Raw genomic sequence first — 16,847 nt, 5'->3', positions numbered from 1 at the left:
TACAGGTTGGTATGTAGAATTAAAACTGGTTGTGTGAGCTTGACATTTTTTCAGTTCTGGAAACATGAAGGATTTTTAATTCAACTTGGTAAGCGGAAAAAGGCTAAGTGCAAAGGAAAGACTCATAACCCCATGACTACCAAGAAACCTTTCCTATTACCTAGGGCCCGATTTCCGTGAGATGTTAACGTTTCCCAAAATACGCCGTGAAGCACTATCATCATAACATGGCCAAAAACTAAGTATTTTTGTCATAAAAACATTAAATTTTAAGTCAATCAGATATATTTTTGGAAATCAGGGCACAAGGGAAAATATATGCCGAACGCATTGTTCAGTTGTTGTCTCTGCGACGTCCTATTTCAGACAGAAAATTTAAACATGTTTCCTTGGATTTGAAAATCAAATTCAATGTGCAGACCTTTCTGAAATTCATCAAAAAATTACACAAATGTTTTCTTGCTTATCCACTGAAGTTTGGGAAAATATTTACATCACTTTGTCTCGAAAAACCGGCAGCCTATAAAGGTGACGCTGAGAGTGAAAAGTGAACAACAACCGTAAACAAAACTTTGTTCAAGTGAATTAAGCTCATCAGAAAAAAAAAAAAAAAAAAACCTTTACAAACAAACTTTAACAGTGTCAAAGTAAATCTTTTTAACTTGCCTGTGGATTGTTTTCTCACAGCCACAAAACTGGCTGCACAAGTTGGCATGGTTGTTTTGGGAGTATCAAGATGGCAGATGGCGACTTCAGTTTTGGTGGCCAATTCAGTCTTTTTTTTTTTTTTTTTTTTTTTTTTTAACAGATCAGTGGGCCTAACTTCAGAAGATGATCAGAATGGTTGACTTGCACTTCCTGTTTCCGGGTGAATACTGATCATTTAGGAGCAGGCTTTTTTTTGTTAAAGTTTATGAAATAAACACGTAAATTAATGTCAAGACTACACAAAATAAGCGATGTCTTTCAATATCTGTTTTTTCCTACTTGTAACAAATTTTACGCACATGATTTTTAGTGGTCGACTGTGCAGATTTGCGAGTGCGAAGGCGCGCGGTCGCGCTCATCAAATGTAAGTCACCTGCCATAATCATGATTTATTGACACTGCACAGACTGAGACAGACATCTTTAGCCTCCTAAGACCCGAACCCTTGTAAGGCATGCATTTTTATTTTCTGTTTATTTAGGCTAATTGAGACCTGATGATTTAAAAACAAAGAATTATCTTTTTACGTGGTGCAGTTTCTGAGAAAAATTATGTCCACATGAGGACATTGGTTTTAAATTTGAGTCAACACAATAACGTTACAGTTGAGTAATGACGTGCAAAACTTTATTTGTTGCCTGAACACAGCAGCATTTTTTCAGAGTGCAAAAACAAAATTCAAAGCAACAACTTGTGCCCCTTTACGCAAGTCATATGAAGTGCTGCTAACAGTTGCAGGAGGACAGATATATATAGGTCTAATCATTGGTCATGAGGTGCAGGTGTGCGCCTTCTGATTAGTTGGCCACGCCCAGCCCGGGCTGGAATACAAGAGCATGACATAAACCCAGATTCGCTGGTTCTTCACCTTGTTCACGGAGTCCATCTGCACCTTGATAAATCTCAAACTCCAGTTAGAAAGATGGAGGAACACACTGGAAAGGAGAGCAATAAAGATTAGCCGAAGTAAAACAGAATATATGTGCGTGAATGAGAGGGGCAGAGGAGGAAGAGCGAAGCTCCAGGGAGAAGAGATCGCAAAAGTGGACGACTTCAGATACTTGGTCAACAATACAGAGCAATGGAGACTGGTAAAGAGGTGAAGAAACTGGTCCAAGCGGGGTGGAACAGTTTGCAGAAGGTGTCTGGTGTCCTATGTGACAGAAGAGTCTTTGCTAGGATGGAGGGCAAAGTTTATAAAACAGTGGGGAGGCCGGGCATGATGTACGGATTAGAGACGGTGGCTCTGAAGAAACAAAAGGAAGCAGAACATGAGGTAGCAGAAATGAAGATGCTGAGGTTCTCGCTTGGTGTTAACAGGATTAGAAATGAGCTCATTAGAGGAATGGCTAAAGTTGGATGTTTTTGAGACAAAGTTAGAGAGAGCAGGCTTCGATGGTTTGGACATGTTCAAAGGCGAGAGAGTGAGTATGCTGGTAGAAGGGTGCTGAGGATGGAGCTGTCAGGCAGAAGAGCGAGAGGAAGACCAAAGAAAAAGGTTGATGGATGTTGTGAGGGAGGACATGAGGACAGTGGGGGTAGAAAGGAGACACGAGGCACGAGAGAGGCTGAGATGGAAATAGATGACACGCTGTGGCGACCCCTAACGGGACAAGCCGAAAGAAAAAGTAGCGTGCCTTTCATGTTAGTGGCCACATGCTACTCAATAACGCTGTAAAAAATTATGTAAACTTTTTTTTAATTATTATTATTATTTTGGAGAGGAAAAGAGTTGGCCATTCATGTCGGGATGACCCCAAAATATTTACTGTTCTATTTATTATTAAAATTTCACTGACGTTGCAACTAAATTGTTAAATGTACTGCTCTCCTGGTTTATGTTTTTATTCAATACATAGTTTAAGATGAAGCCACAGGTGACAGTTTTGGAGCCTTTATTCCGGCAGAGACCAGTGTTCCAACAAACATACGAGGGGCGTTCATTCAAGATTTCCCCTGAACTACTTCCAATGAGCCGAGAGAATTGAATCTTGGCACAAATATTAGTCTTTTTCTACATAGGCTCCTGCAAGGGAGAGACACTTCTCCCATTGCTTTATGCAGTTTTGGAGACCTCTTCTGTAGAACTCAGGAGGTTGTGCCTGAAGCCATGCCTTGAATTTCAGAAATGAGGCTTTCATTGTTTTTGAATCGCTTTCCTTTTAAAAATGACTTCATGGATGGAAAGAGGTGGAAGTCAGACGGTACCAAGTCGGGAGAGTAAGGAGGGTGAGGAAGGATTTCATAGCCGCAGGACCGAGCTTCTGTCTGGGCAATATGCGAGTTGTGAACTGAAGCATTGTCCTGCAGGAGTCGTACCCTTCTGGTCAGCATTCCACACCTCTCCTTTTTGATAGATTTTCGCAATTTGTTCAGAAGTGATGCATAGTGTGTTCCAGTAATTGTGGTACCCTTCACCAAGAAATCCATCATCACTACTCTGAGCTGATCCCAGAATACTGTCAGCATGACTTTGCCAGCTGATGGTTGGACCCGTGCCTTCTTTGGAGGTGGTGAGTCTAAATGCTTCCATTGCTTGGATTGAGCTTTTATCTCCGGGTCATAGTGATGCACCCATGTTTCATCCTGTGTTATTAGTCTGTCAAAAAAGTCCTCCTGGTTATCTCGGCACAAGGTCAAAAGAGCTCGGGTGCACTCAACTCGTTCTTGTTTCTGGAAAGGAGTAAGTAACCGTGGAATCCATCTAGCTGAAACCTTAGCCATGTTTAAATGGTGATGGAGGATTTTTCCACAGACCCCACACTGATCTTAACCTCATGGGCTAGTTGGCGTACCATTATACGACAATCGTCCAAGATGGCGGCCTCCACATGCTGGATCGTGTCATCATCAATGGCAGACTGTGGGCGCCCAGGAATTGTGGCTGTTTCCACAGATGTACGTCCACACTTGAACTGACGATGCCAGTTTTTGACAACGTCATATGATGGGGCATCCTCCCATAAACATCTTTCATCTCATCAAATGCCTCCATCGGAGTGCGACCTTTCAAATATACGAACCTGATGACTCACTGAAACTGATCACTCTACCTTACTTTAGTTCAGCACCTGAAAATGAGAAACGAATTATGTATCAGACCTGCAGACGTGTTCTGTTCTGCATGTGGTACTGGAGGCCTTGGACTGTATCATAGCTATCATGTAGCATGAGAAAATCAAGAGATTTTGCAGTGAAATGTGCAAGAAAAATTGGTTTGATTTGAAGATCATCACGCGGCGGCATGGTGGGTCAGCTGGAAAACGTTGGCCACATAGTTCTGAGGACCCAGGTTCAATCCCGGCCCTCCCTGTGTGGAGTTTGCATGTTCTCCCTGTACCAGCGTGGGTTTCCTCTGGACGCTCCAGTTTCCTACCACATCCCAAAAACATACAACATTAATTGGAACTCTAAATTGCCCCCTGGTGTGATTGTGATTGTGAGTGTTGTCTGTCTCCATGTGCCCTGCGATTGGCTGGCGACCAGTTCAGGGTGTACCCCACCTCCAGCCCGTTGACAGCTGGGATAGGCTCCAGCATGGCCTGTGACCCTTGTCAGGATAAGCAGCTAAGAAAATTAATGGATGGAGGGCTGAAGATCATCAGTCCTCCACAAAGACAAAAAAGCACACAGAAATGTTTGGAAAGGGGGAAAAAAAATACAAAATGGCCAGCGAAAAATCCTGACCTCAATACAATTGAAAATCTTTGGGGGTAGCTGAAATTGTCCAGTGGGGTGAAGAATTCTGCAAATGCACATACAAATACATGTGCGTACACACTAAAATTGTTTCATTCCATGGGAAGGAAGGAAAGACATCAAGTTCAGCCTGTTTGATTTTAAACCCACAGTCTCTGGACCCAAACCTATGGTGTTAAACAGAATAATTAATAATTAATTAGTCAGTCAGTTCTAATTGAAAGCAAATACAATGTTCAACCTACCATAAATGTATTACCTGTGAGGTAGGTCGTGAAGTTCATTGGGGATGGCTCCTGGACAGGAAGCCATTCTGGAAGGGTGAATCCTGTGACTGTTCCACAGCCTCACGCACTCATTCTAATCCTTCTGAATAACATCATGAAAACAATATCTCAAAAGACGCTAATTCTCTTCACTCCCATCGAAGTGTCCAGCCTCTCAAAGGTCTGCAAAAAGCTCCATTCAGAGCTGACAGCTATAGATTTTAAAAAGCTATTAGGGCGGCTGCGGTAAACAATTGAGTGAAGACTTAACTAACTTATTGAACTTATTCAATCAATTACTTCAGGAAGCACACTTATCTTCCCTTTCTGAATTTAGACCACCACAACTCAATCCGCTGATTGGTTCTCATTGACCCATACATGTGACTGGATGCTCCAGAAAAGTAATCATTGCGACGGTGGCGTAAAGTACACTGAATTGCAGCCGTGGTTCCGTGCTCCTTACCACAATCCATTTTCATACTTATGGGAATAACGCCAAGATTCCCACAAATGACAGGAACTCGGGGGCGATCACTGCTGGGTTATTATTTATTGGTCCACACATAAACCACAAAACTCTTTGTGAAAATCCATCAATGCATCTGGAAAGGGCCAACCCAAATGGCTTTAGTTTGTCGTATCCATCAACATGCCACATATATCGTAATTCCCAGCCTACAGAGCGCACCTGGTTATACAAACAAGATGTCCGGGGACAGCATGTGTAGAGGGTTCAGAAACCGTCTCTAGTCAAAAGTTTATAATCAACAGATACCCCCCGCCCCACAATTTATTGCACATGTGACCATCCATCGCTTGCCAATTAGTTGTGCTCCATGTTTTCTGAATGTTGGTTGAGATGGTGCAGTTGGATTTATAAGGTGTGCAGCTTTGACAGAGTTAACCTGTACTGGAAGCTTGTTACTGGTGGAGGTCACAGGCAGCCTCTCTCCTGTAACCTCATCTCGTTTCCCGTTACTTTCCTTTGCAAACATCCAACAGCTCTATGTCCAGCTTGCCCACAAATGAAACAGTGAGCACAATTTTTAATGTTTTTCTGCACACAGTCCTGACATCTGCCTCTGTTTTCAGTTGGCGTCTGTGGTCGATTTAAGGGTCAGAAGGAGGGGAGATTCACATTTGTCACAGGTTCTTGGGGTTTGACAACACGGGCCAAGTGTTGGGCCATTTAGGTAACTTGTGCAGTCAGTTCAAGAATAGCGGTTCATTTAGCTTGTAATTCCAAGTCAATGTTGGTCTGTTTAGTCTGGCCAGTCTGTTCAGTTTTGTCATTCTGAGCTACATTTACATACACTGATCATGTTTTACTCACTGTACTGAAGCATTTCAACCAGTCATTCTTCTCACTAGTTGACTTGCTGATCTGTTCTAGGAGAAGGTCATCATTAACCTGGATGTCTGAGAGGAAAAGTTTCAAATCACACATGGCATGGTTGTTTTCCTCATTTAACCCTTTAGTAAAGTGTGTGGAGGAAGGTACCTTGGACAAGTGTTTTGTCATAACAAAAATCTGCACCTAGTTGCTGTGACTCCAAAATAACCCTCTGTTTTCGACCCATGATTCTGTAAAAGAATTGCTCCAGACCCTCTTTGTCTTGTGGTCTGGTCGTACTAAGATCCTGAAAGAGCTCAGAGCTGGTTTTGTCTCTAATGTGGGAGCAGTGAAACCTTTTCAATTCAATCATGATAAAGTCATATTTACAAGTCAACAACTCCCTAGATGTACCAGGTTTCGTTATTTTAACAGTACGGATAACCTCTGACTCACTAAACCCTTTTAGTGTCCCTTGGTCAAAAATCTGACCACCATAAATTTTAAACTTTCTGCGTGGAAACAAAGCAGCTACATCAGTGAATTTTACAACCTGTTCACCAACATTGGCCGGCCAGAAAGGGCACCTCTGGCACTGTTGGTGATGATTCTAGCTGGTGCATTAGTGTCTGTTTCTTGCTGGTTGAGGTTGGATACCACTTTCCCTGGGTAGGTACTTCAGGTGGCTGTCCATAGTTTGTCATGGAAGTGCTCCGTTGACAGATTCTGGTGTCCTCTGCCTGGAGGGGAGCAACACCGCTCACACTTCCCTGGTCAGGTCCTCCCATGGTGTCTTCTCCATCCTTTTGTCTTTGGAAATGCAGCCAAGGAAGAGGCTGTATTTATCCAGAGAGTGGCAAACACCGTTGAATTTTCCTTGGCAAACCTCCATAGTTATGCAGCTTCTTGATAGCTTTTTGGGCTGCCTCCCAGTTGGTGTACATGACAAAGGCATAGCCACAGTTTATTCCACTAAACTCCATCATCAGCCTCATCTCATAGATGGTTCCAACTGTCTCAAAGAGAGGGATAAGCTCATTTTCATACATTTCTCTTGGAATCTTTCCTACAAAGACCTCACAGTCAATCCATGCCATGGGACCCTCCCAGTTTGGTGGCAGTACGCCATATTTTCATCTGTCCATTCATCTGGATACAATCATATCCTGTCTTGTCCTTGAGTTTCACCAAGGCCAACAAAATAGGCCGTGCCTTCCTGCACTGTTCATGCCAGTCAGAGGGATTAACCCACTGATGATACTGTACTGTGTTTAGCCAACTCTTGGTCATCACTTGCCATCAACGCCTTACAAGCAGTTGCTGCTGCCTTGTGGGTCTCGTAATGCAAAAAAGCAAAGCCTTGTGTGGCTTGGAAGCATGGTGACATCCAGGAAGCCCTCTGTTACCTATTTGACCTCTGCCATGATCTCCTCCTTGCTCTTGTTTTTGGGAATGGAGCCAAGGAAGAGGCTGCATTTATTCAGAGAGGGCTAAACACCGATGAACTTTCCACCTCAAAACCCATGATTATTCAGCTTCTTGACAACATTTTGGGTCGCCTCCCGGTTGGTGTACATGACAAAGGCGAAGCCGCGGTTTTGTCCATTGAACTCCGTCAAAGGGAACTGCAGTGCCATTTGCTGCAGATATTTCAAGGGGTTGGCCCTGGAATAGGGCTGACAGTGGCTCTATTTTGATGTAGGGCAATGCTTTCTCTAGCCACGCCTCCCCATTATGGTCACCTGAGCTCCTTAGTCAGCAGGCCAGCAGAGCATTTGCCAATAGTCAAATCTGACGACTATGCCCCATTAAGTACGGTGATTGGCATCCAGATGTAAGCGGCTATGGTGATGCGGCATGTGGCAGTTAGTTTGTTTGTGTTTTAGCTCCCTGTTCTGATAGAAAGTAGATCATTCAGAGTTGAGGTTTCCATCAGAAAATGTCTTGTGACTTAAGAAGGCACTTCTTATACAACCTACCAGCCCCTGTGCACTGGGAGTTCTGCCATATCATGGATGGACTGCCAGACCTGGCTTGGATCCGCTTCACTTCAGAGGTCCTGGAAGATTAAGTCAACGTGCAATTGGCTGAGAGGAAGGAGAGGCAGACCGACTATGTCATGAGATAATGACCCTACAGGAACGGTTCCGTTGGTGAGCTGCTGGAGCATCGGCAGCTTCCCCACCCAAGAGACGTTTTCCTTAGCTGTCCATTGTCTTTGAAGACTTCTCCTCTTGCCCTTCCTACTGTTATACTTTCTCACTTTGATTCTCCCACCAAGTCAGTGGCTCCGCACACAATGACTTTCCCCCGACCATTACTTAACTGACTGCTTATTGTTAGCTTAGCTCTAGATGGTTGGAGACATCTCTTTACTGATAATGAAACATGACGTTAACAATTGTTGTCAAACTCGTGTTTCAATCATTTACAAAAACGAAAAATTTTTGAATGGATACACACGCTATGGAAATACGCTTGCATGTCATGAAGCAAATCTGAATTCAATGTAGTTTCACTTCTAGTGGTATACTTAGTTGAATTTGTAATTTTTGGGGGTAAAGGTATTCACCTAAATAATGAACGATCATATTGAGTAAATTTTGAAAACAGAATAGCATTTATTTATAGATGTACTAGATGTGTTTCATTGATAATACAATTTATAAAACTTGCACGTTAAAATTGGTGATCATCCTTTGATCATGCTTGCAGCTCCCAAACTCCCGTCTATTTTTCAGTCTTTTTTTTCATTCAATCAAATCACATGGCTGATTGCGTACAGCAGAGAAAGCACATGGTGTGCGGATGTGTATGTTCGAGCACATTGGCATGCATTTGCGAATGAGAGCATAGTGTTGTTACTTTCATACAATGTGTTGGAGCTAATGACAAATGATACAAATTTACTCTGTTTAGATTTAGGAAATGTTTCTTTCGGCTTGTCCCGTTAGGGGTCTTCACAGCGTAACATCTCAGATGAACGCTCATATTTGTTTGGCACAGTTTTTACACCAGATTTTTGTAAGACACTTTGTATTGAGTATTAACTTTGAACACATACACACCCACAGACATCTCCATAAGGGTTATTATTTGGCACTTTATTGTATTTTCATTTTGCTAAAAAATATTTTTGAATGATTGTGAGTGAAAAATTTCTGTATTTTCATCTATCTGAATTAAATGTATATTGTACGGTATTATGTTTTGGTGATATGTTGTGTGTTTATATATATATATATATAAATATTTTTGATGTGCAGTAAATAAAAACTCCAAGTGGCAAAACAAGACACACAGACTAATTTGTCTGTTCCACGCCATTCACGGTTCACAGATCCAGAGTGCCTACCGCCTATGTATCGCTTGTGCCGACTCAGATTCCCCGAGGTCTGAAGCCGGTAACGCTTGCTTCGCGTTTCTTCCTGTACAGCAATGCTGTATGGTGAGTCGGGGGAAGCGAGTTTTCTTTTCCTAAAATGATCAGGGGAAAACCGCGCCCCCAAGCCATTTGATTGGTCCCTGCAAAGTCCCTCGCTTTTACCTCGAGTGCGCCTCCTTCGGTGGTTGAAAGAAAATCATATTGATTATCCGCGCTATTCCAAAACAATGGATAATATGATTATCACAGCCCTAAACGCATTAATGCTGCTGCACTTTGAGTTATGTTTGCTGTCATGCAAGGTGCTCTACTACCACTGCTGCTACTACTATTACTACTACTACTAATACTTATACCAATAATAAAATTCGCCAGAAAAAAAAATATATATATATTTTTTGGCTTATTTTATAGTAATAGTAGCTTGAGTAACAGTAGAGAAAATATATATATTTTCTGGCAAATTTTATGATGATTAATATTAGTAGTAGCAGCAGTAGAATAGCACCTTTCATGACAGCAACACATCAAAGTGCATCATTGCGTTTAGAATGATTATAATCAATGTAAACCCCAAAATGCACTTTGATGGGTTTCTGTCATGAAAAGTACACTGCTGCTACTGCAATTACTTTAAGAAGAAATATTGCTGGATAATGGGCTAGAATCACTCACTCAGCCCAAAACCTAATAATGCACTCTTTGTTGTCTTTCATATCATGAATGTATCAGCCCATTGGTGTTCCCACTTTCTGTAAACACCGCGGCATGATGTTGCTGTGAATAATGACTGAGTCCTAATGGCGCGAAATACCACCAGAACTTGTACCTCTTCCCCTTGTTTCACAATGTCGGCAGGTGTTCAGCATCCGTCGGGGATGCATTTCCCTCGGTGACCGATGGTGTCGCGTGTAGTGCACTCGGTGCCAAATAGGCAGAAGCAGCCAAGAGAAGAGGGCGTTGCAGGGACCAATCAAATGGCTTGGAGGCGCGGTTTTCCCCCGATCATCTTGGGAAAAGAAAACTCGCTCCTGGCAAACGATATACTTCCTGAGCTGTAGCGTTGCCAAGAACGTCTGAATAAGAACCCTCCCTTTCCGGTTTTGGCTTTTGGTTTTTGTGTTTCGGTTCTTGTTTTTGTGTTTGCACTTTAAAGCCACCGTTATTATCCCCGTTGAGTAGCAATGGATTACTACGAAGGAGGAGTTTCTTCTGTATGCTGAGAAGAATGGCATTTTCTTTTAATGGCTCCTTTTTCAATTTATCCCCCTGCAAGATCTGCAAACTCTTATTTGGCACCATGAGAAGACCGACTTGGTTGAGCCACGCTTGACTTTACTTAAATGTATTCTTTGTCCTGTCACAGATGTCAGTGAAGATCAGCCAAAGAGGCGTTCAAGGGTCAAACAGCAGGAGCCAGACTCCGCCCACGTAAAGGAGGAAGAGGAAGAGGCTGATATCACAAAGCTGCCGTTTAATCGCGTAATTGTGAAGAGTGGTGATGATGATGATGACAAAGATCAACGTGATGCTAAAAGGATGACGCCTCAGAGCAGCGGTTTAAGTCAACACGTGACAGAGTGTGACAGCGAGCACTGTGGAGGATCACAAGTAGATAGTGACGACACAGCATATTCTCCGGACACTGATAATGAAGCTGATACGACGTGTCACGTGGACAAGAAAAGCTCCAAATGTTCTCGGTGTGGGAAAACCTTTGGAAACACCTATTATTTGAAAAGACACATGAGGACTCACGCTGGAGAGAAACCGTTTCTCTGCATGGTCTGTGGAAAGAGATTCTTGATAAAAGGACATATGATTATACACAATAGGATACACACAGGAGAAAAACCTTATTCCTGCTCAGTGTGCGGCAAATGTTTTTCTCATCAGTCAGCATTTATTCGACACAAAAGAACCCACACCAGTGAGAAACCTTTTACTTGCTCAACGTGTGGTAAAAGTTTCACTCTAGGGGAAAGTTTGAAAACACACAAAAGAACTCACACTGGAGAGAAACCATATTCCTGTGGCGTCTGCAAGAAAGGCTTTTACGATCGCTCAGCATTCGTTCGACACACAAGGATACACACCGGCGAGAAGCCTTTTACCTGCTCAGTGTGTGGCATCCATTTAGCGCAAAAGTCCCATTTAACGACTCACATGAGAACGCACACTGGTGAGAAAGTATTCAGTTGCAGCGTGTGCGAGAAAAGATTCTCTTACAAGTATCAAGTTGACAAACACAGGTGTGCTGGCAAAGACCAGCAACAGTAAATAAAGCCACTGCACTTACAAATACATTTGAAGACTTTGAAGTTGGACAGCAGAGTGGCCGACTGTTTAGCACACTGCTACACAAGTGTACTTGCGGAACGGGCAGTTCAAAGAAAACAACACTGTCACACAGTGTTTTGGATTATTAAAGACCTGTGATTAGCAGGCAATCTGTCCACAGTATACCCGTCTGTGTATTTGTCAAAATTTAAATGTCCTTAGAAAGGAAGTGAAAACGTTAAAGCAGGCAGTGGACACTGTCCTGGTATATTTTATGTACACAACACACTTATTCTCCTATCGTAGTAGGAATAAAGGTTGCAATTTTCAGAAGAAGAAAAAAATGATGTGGTTGAAATATATACTGTAGTACAAGAATGTAATAGTTGGAGTAGCATAGATCCTAAAAAGAAAAAAAAAAGGTCACATTGGGTGCAATTTTTTTTTTTTTTAAATGTGGTACTATGTCGTGGGCGGCACAGTTTTTTTTTTTTTTTTTTTTTATGTGGTACTCTGTCCTGGTTAGTGCGTTGGCCTCACAGTTTAAATGACTTGGGTTCAATCCCGGCCCTGTGTGGAGTTTGCATGTTCTCCCCGTGCCTGCGTGGGTTTTCTCCGGGCACTCCGGTTTCCTCCCATATCCCAAATGTCCGAGATAGCGCGGATAGGTTCCAGCACTCCCGCTACCCTTGTGAAGATAAACTGCTCAGAAAAGAATGGACGGACCTAATGTCACCTCCTCACCTGAGGGAGGCAGGAATGCTGTATGATTTACTTGTTCATTTTCCGGAAATAAAAAAAAATAAACCAACGAAGAAGGTTACGTCAAATTCAAATAATTGTCCTCATCCCGTCGCTGTTTGTGATTATTCTTTTACGTATCACACTCTGTGCGACAAAATGTCTTTCTTTGCGGTTCAACTCGTTTCAGTGCAGGTTGAGGCCTCTCTGCAAGCGAGTTAGCCTTGCTAGGCTAGCGGCGAAGGTAGCAACAACTGAGGTCAAATATCTGCTTGAGGTGTTGAAATAGCGTGAAATATGTGTGAAAGAACACAAGTGGAGCACGAGGACAAACCTTTACGAACAGAAGACGACGACGACGAGCGACAGCAGCAACGACTGGAAGCTGTTTTAAAACCTCATGCTGGGTTACAGAGAGCAGGTTTGTTCACTTGTGTGTCAGCAGTGTACATTTTGTCGGAAACAAACGCGTTGGAGCGAGCAGGGACAACTATTTGACGAAGTGAAGCATCATTCTTGTTTATTTTCAAGGCGATTCAAATTAAAGTCGAACATTGTCTACACTGTAGACCTTGGTTATAAAAAAAATGTTTTAGGTGTCCCTAATGGGGGGGGCGGGCGTTTTGGCCTGTGAAACCATATTAATGGTTTAATCGCACCCTCACTATTAATTATACAGTACACAAATTTCCAAAGTCATTTTGAAATCATAAGTCAAGGAATTATGTTCAACCTTTGTTCAAATTAGTGTAAAAAGGACAGCAAATGCTAGCAGTCAGTGTTATTTACTGTGTTAAATATCCATCTACTTTCTGATCCACTTATCCTTACGAGGGTCCGCGGGAGTGCTGAAGTCAGTCACAGCTGTCATCGGGCAGGAGGCGGGCTACACCCTGAACTGGTTGCCAGCCAATCACAAGAGAGACAGAGGTTAACCCAGAGACAGACAACAATGGACCTTTCCGACTGGCGATCTTCTGCTCCTCCCCCCCCCCCCCCCCCCCCCCCCTTAGCAACAGTTGCCATCTCCCACAATCTTCCAAAATGGCGACTGAACAGAACAGGTTTGAAGTGGATTCTCTATCGCGTATTCCCGGTAACATTGCGGTATGATTTTTACCAAATGCGCCAGACTTGTCCAAGAGGGTTCTACAAAGAGGTCTCAACTATTTCACGCAAAGACATGTACACGGAATTAAGATTTTGGACAGAGCAGGACACAATGTCAGAGTTAAAGCGAAACATTGACGATTGATGCAAAAAAGTTTGATGCCTCACAAACTTCATATTGAAATCAAACAGGATAAAATAGTGGAACCGTACTGCACATGTAAAGCAGGGTGAGTACTTTTTACTTGGAAAGATCACGAGTAATATCATTGTCGTCTTTATAAGTGAGTTAGGTTCGATTTTCTACAAGTGCATTCAAACAATGGTGATTGACTTAGTCAGTACCGGAGTCACCAGATTGAAAAAGTTTGACTTCGTAATGGAACCCAGTTGCTCTGTTTTAAAGGTCTGATGTGAAACAAATAGGCAAATGGACATTTCTCGTGCATGACCTCGCGCATTTACGTATCACGAACTCGTCTCGTCGGCATAAAACATTACACACTTCATTCAGCAGGTCAGTGAAACACTAACAAAGTGTAAGTTGTTCTCCTGCAATGTATAAAGCACTGATAATAATGAAATCAAACTCAGAGAAGCTACTTCTCCCTCACTTACCTTCGAACATACAGCCTTGTGTTTGTTGATATTGTCCGCATTTAGTTGTACGTGCGGTCGTCCGCGAACCTTAATCCATCGGAGACACTTCATCAACTGTGTTTTACGCTGTGGAAAATGAATCAACAAGGCCCCTTGTAACCGAGCAGGATATCTTTCATTAGAACTGCATGTTCCCCAAGCGCATCTGAGGACCGTTTTCTTTGTAACATTAACTTTTCCAAGCGCACACTACTGAAAAGCAGCATTGGATGTGGGACAATACGGCGACAGGGGCGTGTCAAGTCAGGGGTTAAGACAATGCGGCTATCTGATTGGCTATTATTGTACGAGTGATTGACAGGTCGGAAAGGTCCATTGTTCTTCATTAGCCGGTGATCCGACAAATTTTCCTACTTCTGTGAATCGTCTTCCCGGCATACGAATTAACAATTATACTGTTGATCTTTGCAAGTGCACTGGGAGATAACTACTATGTACTTTAAGTTTCACTGGGGATTCCATCAATAAATGCTCAACAAACTAATCACAGTTTCCTCTCCGTGCCCTTGCAGGTGTTGGATCAACTGACAACGATGCCTTATGTTACATCAAAATGTAAATGAATAAGATAAGAAATGAGTTCATTTTTCTGAAGATCGTAGCATGTTGTACAGTGAGATTAGCACTTTGGCAACATTTTTGTGTTCATAATGAAATTGACCCCTCCATACAGGGCACTTAACCACGCCTCCTGAAGTGACGTAACGCCACGTGCGCCTACGTCAGACAAACAATTAGCAAAAAGGGTGGCGCAGCAAGAAAAGAATAGAGCGAAACTGTCCGATTTACCGGCTGATTTCTCACTCGCATTCTTAGCTAACAGTGAAATATCGTTGAAAAGCAGACAGCAGGGCTTCAAGTATTTCAGCGAGCGGTATTTCAATGGTATTTACATGCATATCGATGGAGAAACCATTGATATTAGCTCGAGATCTTTCCAGAGTCAGAGGAAGACCGAGAAACCACATAATATATTATAACCCAAAGACGAATTCGTCATTGACAGTTTCCTATTTTCGTGTTACATATCACACTTGTGTGCAGAATCTGTATATGTATCTCTATAGCCGTTTGTGAACCGCCGTATGAAGGAAAAGAAGGCGAGGCTTGATTTACGAGTTGTTTCTCTCGTTTTCTTTATGTAACGTCAGGCGCTCCCCTCAATAATTATTCTTGAATTAGTGCCGAACCTACGTAAGTCCCGACCGAGTACGACAATCACTACTTTAGTGTCCTCAAACATCCTTCCTTCAGTCTTGTTGTCTCGGTGCACGTCGAAGGCTTTTAGGACTGCTAGACCGGTTTAGCTTAGCTCATTAGCCGCGAACAAAGGGACACATTTGTGCAGTCAGATCATCGCAAAATATCACTCAACACAGATCAAGTGTGTCAATCATTCACACGTAGCTACTTTATGCAAGCGAAGAACTGCTAATTCATTTATATGAGACATGTATTGAAAATCAAATATAGGGCTTACCTTCGTGCAAACATATCTGTTCCGATTCATTTTAGATGGATTCAGTTGATGATGCGGTCTTCCACAAAGTTTGATCCATCGAAGACATTTTTCGTACTGGGTCTTCGGTTTTGGAAAGGGTACCAACTAGCCTATCAGGATACCTGTCGTCAGTATTACAAAGTCCGTGACTACACCTCTTAACCATATCTATTGTTAAGGAACCCAAATACGTGATCAAACGCTAACAAAAGCTGTACTGGACCAGCCATGCGACTTTGTCTGAGGTAACGGCGGACGCCAACAAGGGGTGTGGTTTATGCAGATCTCTGGCCTCTGATTGGTCAGCGACGCAGATGACGTAATTTCTACGGAGGGGTCAATTGTAGCTACGTTTTAGCTGTCTGCTGCATGCTAACTTTTTTTTTTTTTTTGCCCTACACACACACACTAATGATGCAATGCAGTTTTTTATTATTTACGAAACCACAAACTCTTCCCCACAGTGAACACCCCATGATGTATTGGATGACATTTTAAAGTTTTTGGATATACTGTATGACGGCTACAGTTGTTACTACACTATGTTGCTCCAGTACATGTCATGAAAAACTGAGGCGCTAGAGTGCACACTTCTTTTAGATGCAGTACACAACTTTAACCCTAGATTGGAGTACTTCCTACATAGTGTCCCTTTAAGCATTTTTATTCAGGATTTTTTTTAGATTTAGATTTAAGACTACCTCCATAACATCACAGGGCTCAGGCCTATACAGTACTTTCTTCCATGAGGCCCTCCCCCAGTATATATCGTCGTGTTGCAAGCGATCGGCGAACCAGGCAGGATCTGCCTCCTGGAGGGAAAATTTCATCCCGCGGGGACCAGTGCGTGTCACGTGGCTGTGTCTTCTTATGGCATAACATTGAGCAGTCTCCTGTCCCACTGAACTTCAAGGAGGGAGAAAGTCTCTGTGGCAAGGTTTTTTGACATTCTGCCGGCTCAGAGGATATGCTTCCTTGCAGACCATGAGAGCGTGTGCAAAGCAGGTCACTTGGAATTCTCCTTTAGCTGCTCAGGAGCCGTGAGCGCGCACTTAATTAATAGCAGAAAGTTCCGGGGAGCCAGGGTTTTCACAGCATTCAGCTGCAAGAATGTCTAAATTCTTGACCATTTTGAAGCCTGATTTCACAGACCGACAGTAC

The 16,847-nt window shown here is 42.7% G+C and overlaps 1 protein-coding gene across 4 annotated transcripts in view; it reads left to right on the top strand.

The window, feature by feature from the left end:
* The window catches only part of LOC133498383 (gastrula zinc finger protein XlCGF7.1-like), a 31,865-nt gene that overhangs the window by 13,272 nt on the left and 1,746 nt on the right, over positions 1-16,847 (top strand). For 2 of the 4 annotated variants that reach the window (XR_009794295.1, XR_009794294.1), the window contains 2 exons: positions 10,761-12,836; positions 13,250-13,418. The exons of 1 other annotated variant lie outside the window; for it this stretch is intronic. Coding sequence is in view for 1 of the 3 variants with exons in the window: in XM_061815121.1 (XP_061671105.1) it covers positions 13,460-13,479 (20 nt within the window). In the remaining 2 variants the exon portion in view is untranslated. Of the gene's footprint in view, positions 1-10,760; positions 12,837-13,249; positions 13,480-16,847 lie in introns of those variants that run through there. One more of the 4 variants, XM_061815121.1, reaches the window with a different exon arrangement.

The sequence above is a fragment of the Syngnathoides biaculeatus genome, chromosome 3, assembly GCF_019802595.1.
Source record: "Syngnathoides biaculeatus isolate LvHL_M chromosome 3, ASM1980259v1, whole genome shotgun sequence".
Taxonomy (NCBI): domain Eukaryota; kingdom Metazoa; phylum Chordata; class Actinopteri; order Syngnathiformes; family Syngnathidae; genus Syngnathoides; species Syngnathoides biaculeatus.
The sequence above is the reverse complement of the archived record's forward strand: the minus strand, read 5'-3'. Positions and strand labels throughout refer to the sequence as shown.